The sequence below is a fragment of the Paramormyrops kingsleyae genome, chromosome 17 (genome assembly GCF_048594095.1).
Source record: "Paramormyrops kingsleyae isolate MSU_618 chromosome 17, PKINGS_0.4, whole genome shotgun sequence".
Lineage (NCBI taxonomy): Eukaryota > Metazoa > Chordata > Actinopteri > Osteoglossiformes > Mormyridae > Paramormyrops > Paramormyrops kingsleyae.
This window is the reverse complement of record NC_132813.1, coordinates 23,421,628-23,445,567: the sequence shown is the minus strand read 5'-3', so window position 1 is coordinate 23,445,567 and position 23,940 is coordinate 23,421,628. Positions and strand designations below refer to the sequence as shown.

At 39.3% G+C, this 23,940-nt stretch overlaps 1 protein-coding gene across 1 annotated transcript in view; it reads left to right on the top strand.

Annotated features, from left to right (window-relative positions):
* Nucleotides 1–2,253: 2,253 nt before the first annotated feature.
* Nucleotides 2,254–23,940, top strand: part of nectin3a (nectin cell adhesion molecule 3a) — a 45,647-nt gene continuing 23,960 nt past the window's right edge. Inside the window, exon 1 of the mRNA XM_023837075.2 lies at nucleotides 2,254–2,446. Within this exon, the coding sequence (XP_023692843.1) occupies nucleotides 2,356–2,446 (91 nt within the window). The 5' untranslated portion in view covers nucleotides 2,254–2,355. The remainder of the gene's footprint in view (nucleotides 2,447–23,940) is intronic.

Here is a 23,940-nt window from a genome sequence, read left to right as displayed (position 1 = left end):
GCTCCACACCTGTCAAGTGTGACTTCACCTGTGCAAGTTCATTTTCCGCAGATATATACAGTCAAGCCAGTTTACATGTATTGTGGTACATGATGTCAGTTTTTAAATGTTTTACTATAACTAGCAATTCCTCGTGTTTTAACCTCTGCCTTTTTGGGAGTGGGTATCAGCCAGCTCCACATAACTGTAAGTCTCACATGTTTGTAGAATTAGTAAGATGACATAGTATTTCTCTGTAGGCTACAGTGAGTCTGATTGACATTCGGGAAGCACTTGTTTGGCACATGTACAAAATCAGGCCCACTAAGGTCAGCACTGGGTCAGCCACAAACGATGCAATATGATAATTCCCCTTGTAATGAATACAGAGTTGGCTTACTAATGCATGTAGGGGACACTACAATTTATGTACAAGTACTGTGGCTAATAAACTGGCTAATCAAATAGCATTCTAGTTCTTATAAGGGTAGCATGACCTATAGCTACTTTATTACCTAAGTATTTTATTATCAGTCTTCAATTACTATAATTAATAATATTACCATAATTAGAGCATAGCGTTGGGTTTCTGTTCAACAGTGGCTGAGATGGCTTCATTTTTAATCATTTCAAACCTTGAACAACAGAACATAAATTATGCAAAAGATTCAAACAAACAAATATTTTCGTGTGGATCCCCCCCCCCCCCTATCCATATCACTATCCAACACATAGGCTTTGTTCTTGTCTACCTTTACATGGCAATAATAAATTAGCCAGACCATGTTCATCCACTTTGACTAGAACCTTCAACAAAGAAATCCAAAGACCAGCATTACAAGAACATAGCTTTGATTTCAACATTGGTAAGGACTATATCAGCCCTGAACCCTCCCCACCCCCCACCCTCCAAACACACACAGTACTCCTACAATATTGGAAGGGACACGTCTCTACCATCCATACCTAAATCTTCGCCCTTGCATCAATGATAATCCAGTCTAATCCACTGAATTTCCTGCCAGCTCCTCTGGACTTCTCTGCCATATCAGACCCATAGCCAGTGAATCCCACCGCTGCCACCATATGTCACAATGATCCAACACTTGCTGCTACCAATTCAGTAACTCAGATGCCCAGTTACTAAAGTGTAAGTTTAGGTGTACTGTATACAGTGCAAAAAAATCACTGCATGTGGCTTTAGCCACAGCCAGGGTTGGATCTATCTTTTCAGGGACCCTCGGGAAGTCCATACACAGAAATAAATTTTGGCGTGGGGCCCCCCTCATTAGATTTCACCAATTGGGTTGGGCCCCCCTTGGTAGACCTGGGACTTTTTCTGGCCCCCCGTGTGGCGGGCCGACCCTATACAGCTGTCCAGTTTTCCTATGCCTAGATCCAGTTCTGGCCATGGTCTGTTTAAAGCACAAGTGGTCTACAAAGCTCTTAAATGTGGACATTTGAGCCGATGGAAGTGTCAGCAATGTTGGACTAAAGCCTTCCTGACAATACCTACAGGCACTAAGAGAGGACTTAGTGAAACAAGAGGAAAAGAAAGCACACCATTCGATCTTCAATATAACCAAAGTTTAGCAATAACAAAATTAAGTAGTACCTAGTCTGGAAGGGATGAAAATGGTTAAGTATGACCTCAGTCACTGACAAGGGATAGGCAGAGTTGTAATACCCATAAAGTATGAGGAAAATATACCAGAAAATAATGTGAGCAGGGCCATCACTAGCTCTGTTTTTTTATTTATTTATTTATTTATTTTTGGGGGGGGGGTGTCATAAATGTACACTAATTAGTTTAAATGATGTGTTCTCGTTCGTTGTATTTTCAAAGTCAGATCCCCAAGTAAAAGTTTAGCCTCCCTTTTCATAAATCTCTAGTGGCGCTCCTGAATGTAATCATTGCTTACTGGACAGCAACATTAGACCTCACTAAGTATAATCGTACAATTAAGCAGAAATGTCTGCAAAAATTGCGGGACAACATTTCACAACAAATTCTCAATGCAGAAACAACAATTAAGAGCATAACATTGCTTTCGCAGCACTTCGCACGGCAGCAATAGAAATACGATTCTGAAATGCATATATCTAGCCACTCACTTGTATATTGAGTAAATATGCGGCTTTGGTTTCAAAATATTTCATTGACTAGCTACCGCTTATGCAGAAATGATTTAGTGAAATGTGAAACTGGCTTCTTTTATGAAAGTTGGCTTTAGGACAGTCAGGTGTCCAGCGCACCCCTATTTCAGTCAGCGAAGTGGTACAGCCAGGCGCAGTTCGGTCCCAGTGGAAAGCTGTCGCCGAGTCTTCGGAGTTAAGAAACACGGAGTCTGAGACCAACTGTGATTTGGGGCTATCATGGCGATTATATTAATATATTATCACAGGAATATTCCTTCTTACTTGGGATTGGGGGCCAGAGTACTACTTCTCCTGTTTTTCTTTACCGGTGAGTTGCGTTTGCTTGGACTGTAAGTGTTAGCAGGCGAGCGTGTATCATAAAGGAACAGTACTGGTATCTTTTAGCGGATTCCCAGCAAATCGCCCTGATTCAAAGTGAAGGAAAAAAAGTTGCCAGCTGTATCGAACTGGATTGTTCATTTGCTGAAAAGTTCCACGTATTTAATGTGTTGCCCTGTGTTTTATAAAGGCGGTTTATTGTTCCCTTATGTGGTAATTTGGTGTGAGTACTGGCCAGACGGCTAGTTTTGCTGCTGCCAGTGCCGCTATCTTTCGTCAAAAGTTGGCGAGTTGATAGTAAGAGCACTTTCCCAAGTGGGTCAAGTCGGCTTGCCTGACTAGCCGGGTTACACGAATACGTTTAGGTAGTAAACCGGATAACTCGTAAAGCGGTGTGTTCTGCGGTACTTGGCTTCGGATGTAACTTGTAACAGGCGACGGATTTGGCGGCCATGGCCGGAATAAGTAGTAGAGGATGTGATTACAAGTTGGGTCTCATGCCTCCCTACATATGTAGTTGCCAGAAGGGTAATGTTATACTGTAGGATAAGCTGGGGTCCGGTGCCGGTTTTAATGGGGGTAACCAGACCCTGCTAGCGAGCGGTCTCCTGCGCGTGCTTCTGTTGGGGTCACCGCTGTCATGGTAACAGCCGACATTGCGGCGATGCGCGGAAAACGAAATCGGCCGCTACCTTCGTTATCAGCTTTTTATTTATTCTCCTGTTTTGCCAACTGCAGTGACTTTTGAAACGATGTAGTCAAACAAAATGTAACATAGTGTATTCCGAATAACTGCTTGGCTGCTTTGTGAAGAGGTTGGCATCCTGGTTGGCACTCATTTATCTGTTTATATTTTATATCATCTATTCGTTTGTGTAATTTGGCGCAGCAGTTTCTTGGCCTGGACGGGCTTGAACGCAAGACAGTTAGCCGCAAGATGCATCCAAGTTTTTATTATATATATCATTTTATATTTGCAAACATAAGCAGGATATACAATTTAAAGCTCTTGTGGTTGCCCGGATTTGGTCGGACCTGATGTTTAACGTTATACTTGCGATTTTGCTCTATAAACCACCGAGTCACCTTGTAGCCTATGGGAATTAATGGTGAAGATGATGCTTGCATTTTTCTGTACTCACAACCACTTTTGGCCATTTTGTCCTACTGTTAAGGTTTTTTGGTGATTGAGACACAACTGCTTATTTTGTGTGTGTGTGTGTGTGTGTGTGTGTGTGTGTGTGTGTGTACACGGGCTGACTGGAGAACTTACACATGTGTAACCTCTAACGCTTATGCAGAAGTAAAGGACTCTCACTATACTGCTCCCATTTATCTATTGTACTGTACAGTATTTCCCTCCTATTGTATTCTCCGGACAGGGAATATGTATGGTTTTAGGTCTGCTCCACCACCTCAGACATTTTGCTTGTTAAGATAATAACTCAAAAACAGTTTGTTGGACATTTTCCTAACTTTACAGAGGTATTGTATGGGTGATTACACTGAGACAAATCGCCCCAAAATTGAAGCTACGCTGCTTAATGGCAGCCAAGAGAAGGGTGAAAGCAGAAATTCAACCTTGTGAATGGGTCAAAAAGAGTTTGATGTGTCATATTATATTACCGCTTCACAAATCACAAGATCTACACCTGATTTCATTTTCAGACAAATTTGACAAATTTGAAAAATGAAGCAGTAGCGCTACGTGGAAGCAATATACTGTAAGAAAATGGCAGCTGTAGGAGACACTTGGTCTGGTAACTCTAAAAGTATTTTACAGATCTTTTTCAATCCTTACCAGTATATCGTTGGGGTGACAAACTGAAAGTGGTCAAATTTTGAGATGGATCACCCCAATATTTCAAGGATTGCTGCATAGTGATGGCAAAGAAAAGGGCAGCTCAGATACTTGATCTTCTCAGCTTGATTATCTGTCCGAACTTTTCCAATCTTAATTGTCCAAATCTTTCCTAAACCTGTGGAGCACAAGATGCTTTCTGAGTATTCTGTAGTAAAGTTTTATATTGATTACTTTTTAAATTTAATTGAATTACTAGGATGTTTTGCAGATTTTATCCATAGCAATCTGATAGCTGGTCAATGAAATGTATGTTGGGGAATTTTTTGTTGTTGTTGTCTAGAGATGTAGAGAGCATGGGTAAGGTTGGCTTGTAATGATGTTTTCTTGAGACTTTATATTGGGTATTTATATTGGGACATTATTTTTGCCCACAATCTGATATTAGTGGTATGCCTAAAATATTAATGAGATACATATTGTGAAGCCCCAAAAATTTGGAATCTGTATAAATTCGGCATATCCTTTTGCTTAATAAATTTGTTTAGCAGAGCACGCCACATGCTACTGTTTTGGTAAAGCCAAAGTAGCATGGTGAAGTTGAAGAGAAGAAAGGGATGGCTCAACAGCCACAACATCTTTTAAAAGAGGAGATATTGTGGTTAAATAAGGTAAAAGACGTTGGTGAGTAGCGGCACTTTTTGCAGTCTGATACTTTGTTTTGGTAAATATAGTTTTCATTTTTATTTCATTTCACACATTATTTTCTTTTTTAATGTCTGCTTTTGTTTCAGCTTTAGTTTATGGTAACAGCACCGGTCCCCAAGGTTGCATGCGTGTGACACTCACGCTTCCAGACTCACGCTCGCGCACAAAATCTTACGGCAAATCTATCTTATTCCATTATAAACTTATAATTAGCTGCATCAAAAGCTTTGGGGTAGCTTGCAAACCATACAGACCTTTAAGGTAATAAAACTGAGTGTGCAGACTTGTCGTGAATTTAAAATCTCACGCCAGTCAGCTGAATAAAGTTGACAACCCTCGGTCCCAACAAGCCCAGCTCGCATGAACTAACATATTGGCACCATCAATCAACGTAGAATAAGCCCATATTTTAGCCAAAACATTTTCTCAAACACTTATTCAGTGGAACTGGAAATTCTAAGGCAGCAGGCAGACAAGTTTACGACATTAATAATGAGTGTATTATTTAGCAGCCAGAAGGACAATAAAAGCTCTCAGTACTAATGGTAATTTAATAAACACAAACAGACAACACTTACGATGGTTTTGCCTACTCTTGTGGTCCACCATCTAGAATAGCACTTGTGTATTTTCTCTTCAGGTGCTTGTGCATAACGCTAGTGCCGCACAGTGTGCAAACCACCTTTTTGTTTGGTGATAATTTGAACTACTCACGTTACTATGTATTGATATTTAAGGATTCATTTATTATAATAAAGTTTTCAGAAATCATAAAGGAAATTTCTTTTAAAATAATTTTTTAAAAAGATGCGCCGATTTTGAAATATTCAGCTATGTCGACTAATTGTGGCTGCCCCAATGATTACATTAAACAATTCGCACAAAGTGCACCAGGGTCACTGGATAAATGGCTTTACCATGCACTTGGACCCCAAGCTTTGCTCTCAGCTGTGTGTGAGTGTGTGTATGTGTGTTCACGCACACACAAATATGTTGGTTTGAAAAGGAGAGCAATTTACCCATGTTTAACAATTCAAAAGGTGAGTTGAGGCATCAGGCAAGATGCGGTCGCTTTGTCAGTATTCTTTATTCATTTGTTGGCAAGGAACTGGTGTAGCTTACTCTAAGTGAAAGTGCCAAGAGTTAAAAATATTTTTGTTTCATGTGGATCAAGAGGTTTGGCATAGGAGCCATGGGGGGATTATTAGTACTGAAAAAATGCAGATTTTAGGTCATGGATGTACATAGGTATATGCAGGTGAACAAGCACTTAATTATATGAATTAATATAGCCTAGTTTTTTTTTCCCATTTTTTCCATGGGTAGACATCATTTTTGCACCCATTCCTATCCAACACCATAATGGTAAAGGAATGATACATAAGCATTTTTCCCATAGAAATGAAATAGCGGCCCCCACAAAGATATGATTACAGGTGTGTGTGTGAGTGTTTGTGTGTGTGAGAGAGAGAGAGAGAGAGAGAGAATGCGGTGCAAAAGAGGAAAGAGATGCATCATCACTCCCCACCCAACTAAATGCCCTCTCTGTACCTTGTATGTTTTCTTTTCCTTGGAAAATATCTATGGAAGTTCATTAGTGCCATTAACCAGCTGAATTCTGTAATGTGTGCTTGGGGGGTGGGGACAGGAATCGGGCTTACTAGGTCAGTGACCTAAGCGTTGGATTAGATGATTGGTTGGATTGATGTGCTTTTGCCGTGGTGGTAAAGATTTTTGTGTGGTGGGCTACCGTGATGAAATGTTACCAGCATAAACAGTGTTTTGATTTATAAATACTGTTACTGTTGATTGTAACTAATCTCATGTATGAGAAATGTAAATGAGAATGTATTTTTTTTTCTCAGTGTTTTTTATTTATTTTGCAAAAGGAACATGCAAGTGTAATTCTGCAATTAATGTGAAGATTAGAGTTTGCACCCAACCTGTATATTGCCTGATCGTCCTATATTGAAAAATATAATGCTGTGTCACATTTTGAATCAGAATGGAACATGGTTTGTATTGTATTTCCTGACTGTAAGCTCAATTTTACATTTTGCGTGGACATAAACTAAAGCATGGTGTCAACTGTGCTCCAATGCAGAGTTCATGGATTTAAATCCCAGGGAGCGCATATAATTTGTAGCCCTTCCCTCTGCTGAAAGTCCATTAGGATCAAAGCATCAATTAAGTGTAAATTAGTTAAATGTACTTTGTGCGCATGAAGAAAGGCTCTGTATATACCATTAGTGTATCTGTCATTGTTCTTACTGTTGCTCATAGTGCAAAAAATAAATATGTAGAATGTAAAAGTTTTAAATAAGGACATTTTCAGACATGGACGTTAAGACATGCACAAAGAAGTACAGGTAACCACCTTATTGGTTTGCAAATTGGCTTGTAAGTTGTAAGGAAGGCTTCAGGAGGAGAGCTAGACATGATGGAAAGTGAGAAGTGCTTTGAGCGGGACATGGAGGTGGATACACAGTAGATACATTGAGGAGAAAACTCTCTCAGGGTTGGGTGTGTTGAAGCTAGAGGGGAAATGAATGCATTTTTCAGTGAGTAGGGGAAGAAGGGGGTCGCTGCCGGAGTCTGGAGTTATTGACCTGTCGCCAGGCTGTAGGCCAGTGAGCAACCTCGCCCAGCTTTTTGAGACTGCTGGGAAGCTGACAAGCCAACACCTATTGCTGTCCGAGGCCCTGGTAGAAAAGACCCCTCAATCACAATACAAGGCATCATTGATACAGTCAAAACATGGGCTGTCCCAAGGCACTGCACTTATTTCTCTGTGCCTGCTCACTGTGGTCTGTTTTTGGCCTACAACTATATTCTAGCACTGTGTGACTATTCCATCTCTGCAATGTGGTCCTAGGGGCCGCCAGTATGACTGGCCCCAGACCTCATTTCTGGGTTTTTCTGTGATGACACAAAGCAGTGGGCCAATCAACACTGCTGTATGCCCTCTGTTTGTCTCCATTTTTTTTGTGCCAGGTCTTTAACGATGGTGATGGAGGAGGGGAGCAAAGATATGGTTAGAACCACTGCGGTCTGTAATTAAACTGCACAGCTATATAGTTTCGGCTCTCAAGGGTGTGTGATTTGAAACAAATATAGTAATGGAGTCTACTAAATTGCAGGTTAAAGGGGGGAAAAAAACTTGAAAACACATAAGTATGTTAAGGGAGCAGGTCTAATGAGGGTTAAGGAATGAAATGGGCCTTCAACTTTTTTTTTTTTGCTGTAACTGAGGGTGTGGAGACGGCTAAAGGATTTTAATCCTGGGCTTTCGGATTCAGCGCTATCAGGCTGCAAGATTTAAAGTTTTTCCTTAGGAAAAATGCTTTCAGCACCAAATATGTATTTGCATGTTTCTCAGGAAGTTTCTGTACTTAATTCTGATGGGTCTTTTGTGTTTGAATTTGTTGTTTGTGTTGAATGTTTTACTATCATGTAGAATTGGTATGGTGTTTCTGAAAGTTTGGTGCAGTAACATTGTGTACTGTTGGTATATTTCTGTAGATTTTAAAAACCTGCATTCATGCATGTGCACAGATATTGAGTTATTGGAATGTTTTTAATTTAAAGTTGATGTAAATTTAATGGTTTGGTGGCAAAGTTTCCTGCCTTTTTTGTTATACAAATTGTTGTTCTTTTTCATGTTTAGATATAGGCCTAACCACTATATTGTGGAGCTTCTGTGCGTATTGTGTTCTCTTATGTGTTGCAGTCTGACATACTGCTTCTGAAGACCTAAAAGAATAAATGAAAAATCATTTTTATTCTTTAGGTTGTGGTGCTGGTGTATTTGCTTTGATATTTTATATAGTTATTTATGTTTACAAGCCTGGCTTTGAGCCATGCAGTTGTCCAGGTAACTTTAACTGCATTGCACAACTTACTGAGCTGAGTTGTTGTCATGTGGACATCATGTCTTTCAAGGTGCATGTGTACATTTTTTGTGTGTGTGTGTGTAAGAGGGGTTGGCTGCAGAGGACATAATGTCTGCCAGCCAGTCCATCCCTATCTTGGAAGCTTTGGCAACAGCCGGAAGATTCTCAATCAAGCTAAAATGTTTCTCTTGAAAGAAGCCCATTGGCGGGAGAGGTTGCAGTGGCAGAAATGAAGTGGTCAGGGATATAAACTGTATTCGCAGTAAGTGATGTTTTGCACTCCTTTGGCAGATGGGCTGTCGTCTGATGTAGGCTGTCACCCCTGCACCACATTTACAAACACAGGGGAGAGACCTTGACCTTAGTGCCTTCCGCTCCTGGCCATGGTTTTCCTTTAAATGAATGCCCCATCATGAATACCTGACTCTGGGCTCTTTCACAGGTAATCTCAATTTTTGGGAAGTTATTACATTGAAACCATTTCAAAAGAATATCGGTATCCAACTTAGGGCATGGGTCAGGGCATGGATGCAAATTACCAGCTAGGTCTGGGAATGTGCGTGGGCAACTTCATGGGTGACATTTGATAGCCCCAGTACCATTGTTATGATATAGTTTTTTTTCTTTATTGTTTAATTTTAATTTAATATTGTTTTTCCCCTATCTTCAAAATGTATTATGTTCAGTTGATTTTGGAGAGAGCTTGTTGTCTAATTCGTGAAAATTCTTGGATTCTGTGGAGTTTGAGTTCTCTCCTAGTGGAGTCTGCAAGTGTAGCATCATAAATAATAAAAATTTAACACTATTAGTAACAAAATTAATACCTTTTAATGCAACACTTGGCTATTAGGAATGCACCATATCAGTATAGAGTCAGATACCCTGCTCATGTGCTCATACTTTTCCTTATGAATATGGAATTGTAGTAGAGAACAGGGAATTTAATTCATTTTGATTATTGTGTGTGTGTGTGTGTGTGTGTGTGTGTGTGTGTGTGTGTGTGTGTGTGTGTGTGTGTGTGTATTTCTTGGATGTCGGGGAATACATACTGGTCTGCTGTCGCAAGACACTTTGCTTTTTTTACACAGGTGTTATGTGGGTGCCAGCCTGGAACTGATTGACTGATCACACCAAAATTGAAGCTCTATATAGTAACAACAAAGAGAAGGCCAGCTCAGACACTTGATCTTGTCAAGATGATAACTCAACTCATTATTAGGGCGATTTTTCTTTTCCAAACTTTGTAGACACATTGTATGGGTGAAGTTCTGGACATCTTAAGATTTTGAGACAAACCAAAATTGAAAACATTTCTTTGTGACAGCAATGAGAAGGATGTGATAGTTAGAGGCTTATCCATATTAACAGGACTATTCTGTTTCTCATTGTTACTCTATTTACTCTATTGGATCTTTGATGGATCTTATTACTACTTCACAAAAACTTTAAATGGATGAAAATCTAAATATGAAAATCAACCCAAAGTTGCGTTATTTGGGGAGGTGGAGAGAGTGTGCAATGTAGGCTTATAATATTATCTTTAGAATACAGTATTTTCATTTACATACACAATTTATCATACAAGCTGCTCCCAGGTCACCAGATAGACTTTACTTGCATTCAGACCCGAAACTTCACTCTCAACTGTGTGCATGAACACTTGTGTATGTCCTAAAAGGAGAGTGATTTAACCATTTAAAACCTGAGTTCAAACATCAGGCAAGATAGTCATTTCTTCGGCAGTATTGCTTCTTGTTTTGTGGGCAAGGAATTTGTATACTCCTAAGTGAAAGAGTTAGAAATACATTGATTTGTAAATTACTCTTCTTGTTGATTGTAGCCTTGTAGCCAACCTCATATAGACTGTAAATAACAATGTTAATTTTTTTTGTTCAGTTTTTTTTTTTGCACAGAAGGAACATGTCAGTGTAGTCATGCAAGTGTTTTCAGAAACATGAGGATTAGAGTTTGCACCCATTCAATAACCCTAGTTATGTTTAACAGTTTGATTGACAAAGGTGTGCATCTCTAGTTAGCCAAACGCAATGACACAGTGAGGGAAAAAACTAAGATTCTGAAATGGCTGATTGATGCAATTTAATTCTTTGTTTGACAGGAACTGGAATTTTACAGGACATGATGATGGTGAAACCTCTGGCAGCAATGAAAACTATAGATGTGCTTTCTTGCTTTGAAAATACGAAATTATTTTCAATTATTATTTGTCATATTTAAATGAACTGAAGTTATATCACTGAAGTTATATAATGTTTGACTGATGGCTCCAGCTTCTTGCGTGTCACACCATTCCTTTTCATTTAAAATGAACTGGCATTTCGAGCTTTATCTGTTAAAAAAAGAGATCTTATCTGAAATGACGCATAATCTAATATGCATACATCCTGTTATACAGTATAGACATAAATGACCTTGTATTAACCAAGCCATTGGCAGAGACTTCAGAAGGGGTTCTTTACAGATGGATGATTTACACAAAACTTTTGCCTTCACTGAAATTGTGTAGTATTGGCCACATTTACATGTATGTACTGACACATGGACAATTAAGAGTAAGTCTTAGTTTTTAGTCTTGTGCCATGATGAATGTTCATCTTCTTTTTAAGAATAGTTTGTCATTCCAGAGACTGTCATTAATAACTTAAGCTTGGACTCTAGTGGAGTCTGTGCCTGTATTGGTGTATGAACTTCAGGGCATTTTGATGAATTTCAGTCAGCTATGGGCATAACATGCATTTTGATCATTGAACTGCTGTTTCTGCATAATTATGCCAGTCTGACTGATCATATGTCCATCTCTCCTGCGTTTGGCCAGACTCCACTTGCAGGAAATGTAGGTGGTGTGAGTTATGGGGGTGGCCCAATGGTCCACTGTCTGAGCATCGTCTTGCACACGGGCTTGGCATTTGCCAGGTGGCAAAAAACATTGTGAGTCAGGTCTGTGGGCGTCATCTTTCCGCTTGCCTCCGCTTATGCTGTCGCATTCCATGTGACCCTTCTTGTCTTGCTTTCTCTCAGCCATGAAATAACAATCAGAAATCTGCTTTGTTTGTGCCAGTGGTTCTGTGGGAATGTGGTGAAGTGAACATCTCCATTACCTAGTCAACATTCCTGTTTTCCTCTTGGACTAGAGTGGAGCAGCAGAATATTCTACCTGTCCTCCCAAATTTTCCACTTCCTCCCCCAAAACTCTTGTACTGGCTTCAGTCCCAGTGTCGCATGCAGCAGCAGCAGCAGCAGCAGAGAGAAAAAATGGTGAGTGCAAGATGTAGCACGACAGCAGAGGAGGACATCTGCATTTGCAAGTCATGGAGTCAAGACTGATTCGTATCTCTTGAGTTCCTGTGTTCCTGGCCATGCAAGCAGGGAGATATACTTTTTTTTCCTTTAGAAATTGATACTTAGAATGAGAGTTCACACAGCTGCTGTGCTACTGCAGTGGTATTGCCTGTAACCGAACGTGTGTAAACATAGGGCATATATAGATGGTCCACGCAAGGCAAGTTTCAATATCAAAACAGTGGTTTTGTTGTGTGTTTCCAAACCAGATGACTTGGCATTTTAAAGTGGAATATATCTAGGGTCATCTACAGAGTATCACAACTTGTGTTTCGTGTTGAAAAACACCTGACTGTTCTGTTAGTAGCTGTTTTCTACAATCCTTTTTGAAATTATCTTAATAAAAACAAAGTTGCATTTTTTTTTTTTTACCATTTCTCTGCATCTTTTAATCCAACTTGTACATGGTGATAACATGCTTTATTTACTGTAACATATTTTTCATGTAGGAACTATATTATTGAGAATGGGACAAAATGTTAAATCTTATAGAAAATGTCAGTGTAAAGAAATGCAGACATTCACAAGAAAATGTTAATGCCAGGAGAGTGATGCATTTGTGGAAGTTCTCAAAAGCTCCTTTTTTGTAAAAATGTGAATATACTACTGTTGACCTTATTTGACCTTTGACCTTATTCGGTGATTGAGAAGTTTAAATAAAGCTGATTTTGTTTTTGTTCATTTATACATTTTTGAATGCCGATTTTATGTGAGTGCAGCTGGACAACTGAACTTGTATTTTTAATATTGGCAAGAAAGTGTAAATTAGAATGTGATATTTTTGTTATGGGGTGTGGTTGAATCTCTCATTTAAATACAGTGTTCAGTGCTTGGTCTCATTTGTGGGTCCTTGTGCTGTTATGAAATTCATTTCTCCTGTGCAGATTTATTTTTTTTTAAGCAGCCAAGAATACACCGTGGCTTGCAAAAGTATTCAGCCTCAAACCAAACAAGTCACATTTGGATGAATTACGAATTGTGTTGTGCAACAAAAACTTGTAGAGTGTGTTTATGCCTCCAAATAAAGAATTATAATGCTTATAGGTTACTTACGGTATTCAGAAAGTTGCATGCACCCCAGGTTAAATGTATGGAAAGCAAATGTTTAGTACTACACAGCGGTATGTATCGCTGTCTCTCAATATTTCAGTTGAAGTGTTTTGGCTTTAGTCATTTTGAGTAGGCCTCTGCCAGTTTTTCAGTATTTCCTATTGCCAGACAATTACTCAAACCCTCATGTTCAACCATTTCTGTATAAGTCACTGTCTTACTGAAGTTTCACATTAGTTCCAAGTTATATAGTGTCGTTTTTTTGCGCTTTGCCCAGTTTCCCAGTCTCTGCTGACACTCTCCTGAGTGTCTCCATAACATGATTCTGCCAGTCGCACCAGACAAATAAGTTTATCGTGATGTGAAAAAAAAAATCATCATTCTGTTGATAATTCCATTATTCAGGTTACTAATTCTTTACTTCAAGGCTTCTTTTGGCTTTAAAAATCCTTAGACTTCCCCTTAAACATATGCAGAACATGAAAAAATATAACACTGAATGGAATGGAATAATTTTAATAAGTAAATCCTACAAAAATACACTTTTTTGTCTTAGTGTGTAACTATAAAACACAGACAGTACAGTTAATTACTGTTTTTTTTTCTTTTTTTTCTTGGACTACCTCACTGCTCACTCTAGGAAAGGGATTTTACATTGCTTGTAGAATTGCCACACAACCCTTATTGAAAAATACAACTCTGTGTCCCATTTTGAACCAATGCAGGACACTGTTACCTCTTTTCCACTAGTGTTGTGCCGGTGCTGACTGGGTGCTGGGTAAAAACAACATGTGTAACATGCCAAGTATGCACACGGCAATGGGCATGTAACATTTTGAGTTTGTGTAATGATATTTTTTGACAGAGAATATTTATAGTGATGCTAACTCAAGCTATGGTTAGCATTAGTTGTGACATTCTTTTTTACTAACAATTAGCTAGCTACATTACAAGATATTATTAATTATTAATTTCTGCATCTTTGCTGTGTAGATTTTGCAGTTGTATGGAAGATGATTGTCACCTGGGAAGATGGTGGCGCAGGAGGTAGTGCTATCGTTTGGCAACCAGAGGGTTGCCGGTTCAAGCCTTGGTTCCTCCTGACCCCATCAAAGTGTCCTTGAGCAAGACACTGAACCCCAAAATTGCTCCCGGTGCACAGGTTGGCGCCTTGCATGGCAGCCTTTGCCACTGGTGTGTGAATGTGAGGCATGTATTGTAAAGCACTTTGAGTACTTGTAGGAGTAGAAAAGCACTATATAAATGCAGTCCATTTACCTAATATGGATGGTTCCATGCTTTTCCACTGCCAGTCAGCTAAAAAACTGGCTCCAGCAAATTTCTGGTCTGAAAGTGTGAACCCATGATGTTGGTGCTGGGGGGGTGTAACAATATGTTGTAAATTTCAGCAGAGCTGCACTTGATATTTCCAGTGTTTAATGTTTTGTTTGATTTCTGCATTTAAAGTACAGCTGGAGAAAGCAAGTTACTTACATAGTATGGAGCATATTATTAACACATAAAAAAAAAAACTAAAAAAAGATACCAAAACATAATAAAACTCGCAAATTGGCATGGGACGATAAAAGCTTCAAAAGGCCCCATTATTCTGTATTCATTGTTGGTTGCGACACAATCAAAAATTGGCACTTGCTGTCTTGAGTATACGTTCAAAATGGTGACATATGGCCAAATGCCTCGGGTCAAACTAAAGTCTTGGATGAGCTTCATCCAGTTGAATCTAGTGTCCCACCAATGATTTGTTTGTGGAATTCTGCAAACAATGGATGATGGCAGTCTTCCATCCGACCTACATAGTAAAAATGCAGCAAACAATTAGTAATTAGTGATACTTTATAATGCTTGGAAATGTTGTCTTAAATTACCATTAGCTTAAACATTCTTTGTCATAAAACATTATTTAACTAACTCAAAAATGTTACATGTCAATATTTATGTATGTGTGCATGCATGCCTGCACTCACTCACTTGCTATGTTGTAAGTGGTGAGATAAGTTCTCAGTGTTTCCAGTTTTAGTTGGCACGAGTTTTCAACAGAGTTTACTGTGCACAGCACCAGACTTTCATGTTGGACTTTAAATTGCCGAAGTACAGCCACACCACTGATGTCTTTATACCTTATTTATCCACAGTATCTCATTTTTAAAAGATATTGTGGGTGCCAATTTGCTGCTTTTCTCCATCGACGCTTGTAGTTTCCTCTGAGAGAGCGCTCATGATTACCAAAACAGTAGCATGACTTGTGCTCCACTAATTCAATCAACCCTGCTGTGCGTTTGCTGGTTGCCCATTCATGATTGTTTGGAATTGCATTAGTTTCTGTCTGCAGTCTTGCTCGTCTTGCCAACAAAGCCTTTCTCCATATCTCTGTCAAGTCATAGATATAATTTCTTAAACTATGCACAAGGCATTATCATGTAAGCAGATAAGGGTGAACTATACTTCTGCATAGTATCTACATTGTTGGTACCCTGCTGGTACAGTGTAGGGTAAGTGGCTATGCAGCTATAAATCAGCTTTTTGGCACAGCAATTAATCAATCAATCAATCAATCAATCAATCAATCACTTTGATTACTAACAGAAAGACAAGCAGTCTTTCTGTTAGTAATTTTGTTGTGGTATGTATCTAGTAGGGTTGGCTCAGCAGTGTTCAAATATCAAGAATGTGTGTAAAATAAAAAATCTTTAAATCAAATTTAAAAATAATTTTACATATTATTTGGCAGCAATATAATTAGTTATTTATCAATTCTGTAATTAGTTTGCAGTTTACTTGTTTTGAAGTTTATCTCTGTTCTTTTCACTTGAGCTCTGCATGAGTCAATCGCGTGACGTGTTTCTGAGAAATTTAACAAATCAGTGAGGCGAAACGCAAACAAGAACTAATCAGCAGAAGACATTTCTCTTTCACTGTGTGGAATATTTTTGGAAATATTTTGGATTCCATAGAGACGATATTGAGAAAAAGCAAGTGATTTGTTGTCACTTCTTTATACCTGTTGGCACAGATTGCAGCAAGTGTAAGAGAATCTGATTATGCTGCCGCAGTTTATTTTGTTTTTGTTTGTACATTTTGGTTTTGGTTCATTAATGCTTTGTGAAATTTTGTTCCTAATAAAATTTAAAAATGAGAGAATTGTCAGTGTACTGGTAGACTTTTTGACAAGTTAACCAGTAAAAACAGACACTATTGGTAGATTAAGAGATTAAGTTGCATTTGCATTCAGTTTATTTTGGGTACATTTCCAATTCTTTTTTTGTTTTTTAAATATTGTAATGTTTATTGAAGATTTCAAATACCACAATATGAATTTTTCCAATATTGTTCAGTCCTAGTTTCAAGGCAACATTTAAGGTTTTCAGTTATCCTTTTGCTACAGTGAGTAATGTCTTATTTTGTATGGCAGTAAATTAATGTAGGAGCCTATAAGCTGTAGAAGTATTGTTAGGATTGTGTTAAAAATAAAAAAAAATCTTTATTTGCCGTAACTGCCCAAGGCCCAGATTATTAAATGTTATTGTATGCTTCTGCACTTGGACTTTTGCTTCAGTTTAATTTCAGTTTCGGTTTAATTTATTCAAGCTATTTTTGTAACGTTTTATTTTTAGTTTTTGCAGCAATGAGTAATATCTCTTTTTGTATGGAAAGGAATAAGTATTTTGATCCATACTAGACACACTTTTCTTTGTGTGTAGTGGGGGTCGGGTTAATTGAATATTATTGAAATAATGACTGGTAAAATTTGACTAGTAATTCTGTCTGAAATGCCCTTCCTTAGCATCTGTTTATTTGGTGAAATATTTTTGGATAACTTTCTTCTATGGGGGAGCTGAATACATTTAAAGCCACCAAATTACAGCAGCATTTTTAACTGCAACTAATTTACATACTGTAGGCATTTTATCTTCATGCACATGGAGAAGATTTGTGCTGATGTTCGGTTTTGCTTCAGGGTTATGGCATGTAAGTACCATGTGGCACCTGTTACATGGAAAGAAAAGAACTGCAGGAAGCCACAGAAAATGGCTAATAAGAATGTTTACCTCCAGTATGAAGAATTTTTGTATGTCTGTTCAGGCTGTGGAAAAGAGTCCTTTCAAACGAAGGAGAACACAGCATTGGTTTGGATTGAGAAAAGGTGGTGATCCCTTGCTTTGTGGCCACAAAAATTGTTTCTTTTTTTTAAGGTTTGTCTTGAGGTTGATTTGTAGCTTGACCACAGTAATGAAGAGGGTCATAGCTGAAAACTCAGAACTTTCCAGTGTCAATAGGATTCCAGGTGGGTTGTTGCTGACGTGAGAGAAATCCACAAATCAGTATGGGGGGAGGACTGTAAGGCTGGGCAAGGGAGAAAGCGACTGGTGTTTGACAGAGATACAAGCCTCATCAACCAGTCTCCATTTAACATTAAGTCTCCAATATTTCTTATTTTCCATAAGCAATTTTCCATTATTTTTATTTTTATTTTTTATAACCACTTAGTCAGTGCAGTTTAATATGCTATGGTGTTGGTTCACTTTGTGTACCTTAAATTTTCATTTACCAGTTCATGTTATATAAAAGAATCCTTGGAATAGCATGTTATGCAAAGAAGTGGCCTAAAATGATGCCCACTCATGTATACGTACACTGACACTCGACTTCCGATGCTTCAGAGGCCCATTGTGGGAAAGTGCAGTAATTACTCATCGCGTCTGGGGAAGTGCATCACAGATGTGCCAGCGGCCAAGTCTCTGAGCTTCCATCTACATGTAGTCCAAGTTTTTTTTACATTTTAATTTTAATTTCCTTATTTTCCCCTTCTGTACAGCTACTGTGATCCAGCTAAAGGAAAAATAAGCAATTGACCCTACTCGGGAGCAAAAACGAGCTTCAGCTGGTTACACTATTTACCCTGCTTGTTACAGATGCTCTTGTGGGCTGTCTGAGAGGCAGTAGTCCTAACAACCAGCCCTGAGCGAAACTCCACTTCCTTCAGTAACCCCCCCCCCCCCTTCCAGTCAAGGAAACTATGCAAGATTTTGGTGTCACACTCTGTTTCTGAGACATGCAGGTGTTTTTGGTATCTGCCAGGCAGTGTTTACTTTCAGGTGACCACCAGCGTTTCATACGTGTGGCTTTGGAAGTAAAAGTCTTAAAAAAAAAGCTCATGTGGGTCCTACTGTAGGATCTCGGAAGGCAGGAGCCTCACTTGAGTGTTACAAGTGTCATTTGTGTATGTGTGTGTGTGTGTGTGTGTGTGTGTATGTGTGTGTGTGTGTGTGTGTGTGTGTGTGTGTGTGTGTGTGTGTGTGTGTGTGTGTGTGCTTCTCAGACACTTGTGGCCTGGAGCTGGCCCGGGCTTTGGCAGCTTTCATACTCCATTGTGCTGTGGTATGAAGGCAGCCAGATGTGGACACACACGCCAGGCCGGGTTTCCCAAGCACTCCCATGGTGCTGAACAACCTGTGCATTCTCACTATTTACCGTCTGCTTGGCTGATCTCATTCTCACAAACTCACTCAGCACCCAGCTGTAGATATTCATATCTAGACTGCACTGTTCTTATAAATTAATAAATAAATAAATAGCTAAGTGGTCTGTAATTTAGAGGTGTGGCTTGTCTGTGTGTCGAACAGTTCGCTTGGTCTTTGTCGGTTTCGTCTCAAGGTCACAGGAATTGGTGGCTTATTTGGTGTGTGTGTGTGTGTGTGTGTGTGCGTGTATGCATGTGTGGATTTGTGTGGGTCTTTTGGTAGTTGCTAGTGGACTGGTGTGCATTCCAGTTATGAATCACTCCAGACTCCCTTTTTGGTTTGTGACTTGGGGGGGGGGGGGGGGGGGGTTAGGTTCATGTAGGAATCTGTCTTAAATGTGGTTTGGGTTCAGGTCAATAAGCACCACAAGAGATCAGAAACTAATTTGCACCTGCATGAGTATTTCCTAGTCTCTGGACTGTGCTCTGTCTCCTAAGTTCACTTGTGTTCTGAGTGAAGTAGCAGCTATTCAGAGAGTCAGATTCCTGATGGCGTCAAAGCTTTTTCCTATTTGCCACATGAATGTGTTGATGGGAAATGGTGATTGGTTATTACCAGTTGGCAACAATGGTCAAGCTGTCTGCCTACTGGAAACAAGGAACTGAGATCTAATGAGAGAGAAAAATTGTGAATTACTTAACTGTAATGGTTACCTGTAATTAGCCTAGTTTAGAAGGTAATTTTTTTTCCTCCTCTCTCTCTAAGCTAATTAATGTAGTGAATCCCTGTCATGGACTGGTGCCTGGGATAAGCTCCAGCAATTCCACAGCCCAGGACTGGATAAACAGTTGTGAGACAAGTGTAGGCTAGCTACCTTGGTTTTATAGCAAAGTTTCTTTGGGGTTTCAAAACTAACTCATTGATTTATGTCAGGGCTGTACTATATTAAATCATGATTATTTGAAATGTTTGTGCTCAATATTGGGCTATCTATAAAACAAAAGGGAGATTAAATTTACCCAAAATAAGTTCTATTTGGCTATAGTTGCAAGTTGTGTCAACAGACAAATCAGTGCCGACAAATGTGATGTGATTACAGGGGTCTAGATAATGGGCATGAAGATATTGTCCTGACGCCAACATTTTGGTACTATATGGATGTTTACTTATGCCTACAATTTGATAAGCAGATTAGTAGTATGCCATACGTTTACACTTATCCTTGAACTTTAAACTTCAAAAAGTACCACCACACCTCCGACCTCTTATTTATTCACAGTAACTCTTCTCTTAAAAGATCTGCTGATCTGTTCCTTTCTTCACCGCCACTTCAGTGCTTATCACTTCTGTGATATACCAAAATAGTAGCATGTGGCGTGCTACTCTAACCAAATTTAAAAACATAAGGATATGCTAAATTTATATAGACTAATAAGTTTTGGGAAACCCAATACAATACTGTCAGGTTTTAGGTGTACTACTAATCTGTGAATCAAATAGTGGGCATACGTAAACGTCCGTATAGTACAGAAAAGCCTGCATCTTTGCAAATTTTTACATCCACTACATAAGCCCTAGTGATTATTATACGCATGAACTCATGTCATGATTATATCATGATGTGATATCATGCAGCCCTGACCTATGCATTTATTTCTTGTTTTTTTAGAAGTGAAGCCTAATAAGATTTTACATTTGTGCATTGAAATACATTTTATTTCATTTTATTTCGTTTTGTGGGTTTTTTCGCACAGTCAGTAATGGAAGTCAGTTAAGCCAGGTCTGCTTAGCTTGCAGACACATACTTGGACTCTGAATTAGAACTGTAGCACACAGCTCTTCTTTGCTTTGTGTGATTGGCTACAGATGGCAGTGATAAGCTGCAATGGATGGATGATAGAAGGATAAGTGGGTGGGTGGGAAAACCTTGGGTTTCGGATTGTGTGCATAAAAACACTTTAAGTGAACACAGAAGAATGAATATATATGGCAGGTAATTTTGACGATGGACATGGAAGTACTGTGTCATGAGACAGAGTGCATGCATGATGTGATAGAATGAAATGGAGGAAATGGAAAAAAATATATGTATGTGTGTGTATATGTGTGTGTGTGTGTATACAATATATATACACTCACCTAAAGAATTATTAGGAACACCTGTTCAATTTCTCATTAATGCAATTATCTAATCAACCAATCACATGGCAGTTGCTTCAATGCATTTAGGGATGTGGTCCTGGTCAAGACAATCTCCTGAACTCGAAACTGAATGTCAGAATGGGAAAGAAAGGTGATTTAAGCAATTTTGAGCGTGGCATGGTTGTTGGTGCCAGACGGGCCGGTCTGAGTATTTCACAATCTGCTCAATTACTGGGACTTTCACGCACAACCATTTCTAGGTTTTACAAAGAATGGTGTGCAAATGGAAAAACATCCAGTATGCGGCAGTCCTGTGGGCGAAAATGCCTTGTTGATGCTAGAGGTCAGAGGAGAATGGGCCGACTGATTCAAGCTGATAGAAGAGCAACTTTGACTGAAATAACCACTCGTTACAACCGAGGTATGCAGCAAAGCATTTGTGAAGCCACAACATGTGCACAACCTTGAGGCGGATGGGCTACAACAGCAGAAGACCCCACCGGGTACCACTCATCTCCACTACAAATAGGAAAAAGAGGCTACAATTTGCACGAGCTCACCAAAATTGGACAGTTGAAGACTGGAAAAATGTTGCCTGGTCTGATGAGTCTCGATTTCTGTTGAGACATTCAAATGGTAGAGTCAGAATTTGGCGTAAACAGAATGAGAACATGGATCCATCATGCCTTGTTACCACTGTGCAGGCTGGTGGTGGTGGTGTAATGGTGTGGGGGATGTTTTCTTGGCACACTTTAGGCCCCTTAGTGCCAATTGGGCATCATTTAAATGCCACGGCCTACCTGAGCATTGTTTCTGACCATGTCCATCCCTTTATGACCACCATGTACCCATCCTCTGATGGCTACTTCCAGCAGGATAATGCACCTTATCACAAAGCTCGAATCATTTCAAATTGGTTTCTTGAACATGACAATGAGTTCACTGTACTAAAATGGCCCCCACAGTCACCAGATCTCAACCCAATAGAGCATCTTTGGGATGTGGTGGAACGGGAGCTTCGTGCGCTGGATGTGCATCCCACAAATCTCCATCAATTGCAAGATGCTGACCTATCAATATGGGCCAACATTTCTAAAGAATGCTTTCAGCACCTTGTTGAATCAATGCCACGTAGAATTAAGGCAGTTCTGAAGGCGAAAGGGGGTCAAACACCGTATTAGTATGGTGTTCCTAATAATTCTTTAGGTGAGTGTATATCATGTATGTATATAATAATCTTGTGCTTACAGTAACAAAAAAAGACTATAATTTTAAAGGCATACTTTTTTGCAGTTGCTGTATGATATATTTAACTCAAAATCAAAGTTTGGATCATCTAAAAAAGAGAAACGCCAGTTCAATTTCCCTTCTGTCTGTTAATGTCATTATGCAATAATGGCTTGCAAATTTCATGGCTGTCAGCCCTCTGAAAACAAAAGTACATATCCAAGTACATTGTTCATAGTCTGCCTTTGTTTATGAATGTGAGTAATAAAAACCAAATCCAACCTCAAACTGAACCTTCCAGTCGTCTATGTACAAAGCTGGTGCTGGTGGCCTTGACTGGAAATGTCTTTAGTGCATGTCACTTTTTAAAGCCACTGAAGTTAGAAGACCTTTCAGCTGATTTTTATTATTATACCTAAGTGAACACATTACCTATTGTCAAGCACTTAAAGCAGGACTTGGAGAGAACCTAACATTGTGGCTTTCGTTATGGCCCCTGCTAAACTCATTACGTAGCTGTATTGCAGCCAACTGTGTTTTTTCTTTAGCTCCAGGGTGTCGTCTGTTGACTACATTTTCTTTGCCCTGTAGCTGTAAGCAATGCTTACTTCTGTGACTGGAGACTCCAAAGCCAAGTCTCCATTTTTAATGCTTCCACCTGCGTCTGACTATTGGTTGTTTATCTGAAGCCCAGGTCTAGCATAGCAAGTTCTTCTTAAAAGGTTTTAATGGGATTGTAATAGTGCATAGCTTTCTTATCCTGCTGATAACAAAAGTATTTTGGAAGCATTGTCTGTATGGATTTTAAGCTGATTTGTTTTGGCAAATTTGATTTGCTAGTTTTGATGTAATACACATTGAATCATCTTACAGTGTGGAGTCCTTGTTTGAAGGTTCTACCATTTACTGACAGGGAAGAAATGTTGGAACCATCCCCAAGACGTACATTATTCCAAGTGTAACATCTCTCTTCTCCTTGCCTTTAGTATTGTGGAAGAGCTTTTTCAGGGAAGGCCAGGTAACATCTACAATGTGCTAAATTTTGAAGGCACTGCCCATGTTGACAGGCCTCTTGCTGACATCGTTGATTTTACCCCTCTACCCAGATGGTTGTCTGTAATCTTAACGTGGCAGGCAGCATGCGGGAAGCCTTCCATAGAACAGAACCCTACAGTTTTCGGAAGCCAGCTATAAAAACGCAGCACGGAAAAGCCTACCAAGACAGGCTTGTGCCTGGTCTGAATTAACCAGCTGGAGCTCCAGTTCCCAGTGAGGAACAATACCAGGAAGAAATGCAGCAGGTTAATGTGAATTCAGTCACAAAGAGCATGATCCCACTTACTCATAAAATATTCTTGATTTGACCTTTTACTTTCTAAGCAATTTAGATGGATTAATAAATATACACAGATGAGCCAAAACACTATGATCACCAGCACCTGAGGCTCATAATGTTAACTGTCTTGTAAAAACGGTGCGTATCAACGTTTACGATATACTTAAATGTTAATCTAACATTGAGTACTCATAATCTACATGTCGAATGCATAAGAAATGGGAAGAGGTAAAGAGCTGAGTGACTTTGACAAGGGCTAATTCATTGTAGCCAGACCGAACTCTGAAAAGGCACGACTTCTGGGGTGCTCATGGTCAGCCATGGTAAGTGCTTAGTGAGGGTGGTCTGAGTAGCTAAAAACATTGGACCTCAACAGGATAACACGGCCAAGACTTGTTGGTGCAAGATGTGAACAAATGCTATCTCGTCTGGACAACTCAACAGAATGGTTACTGTGGCCCAAATGACAAATAATTTTGGTGATGACCA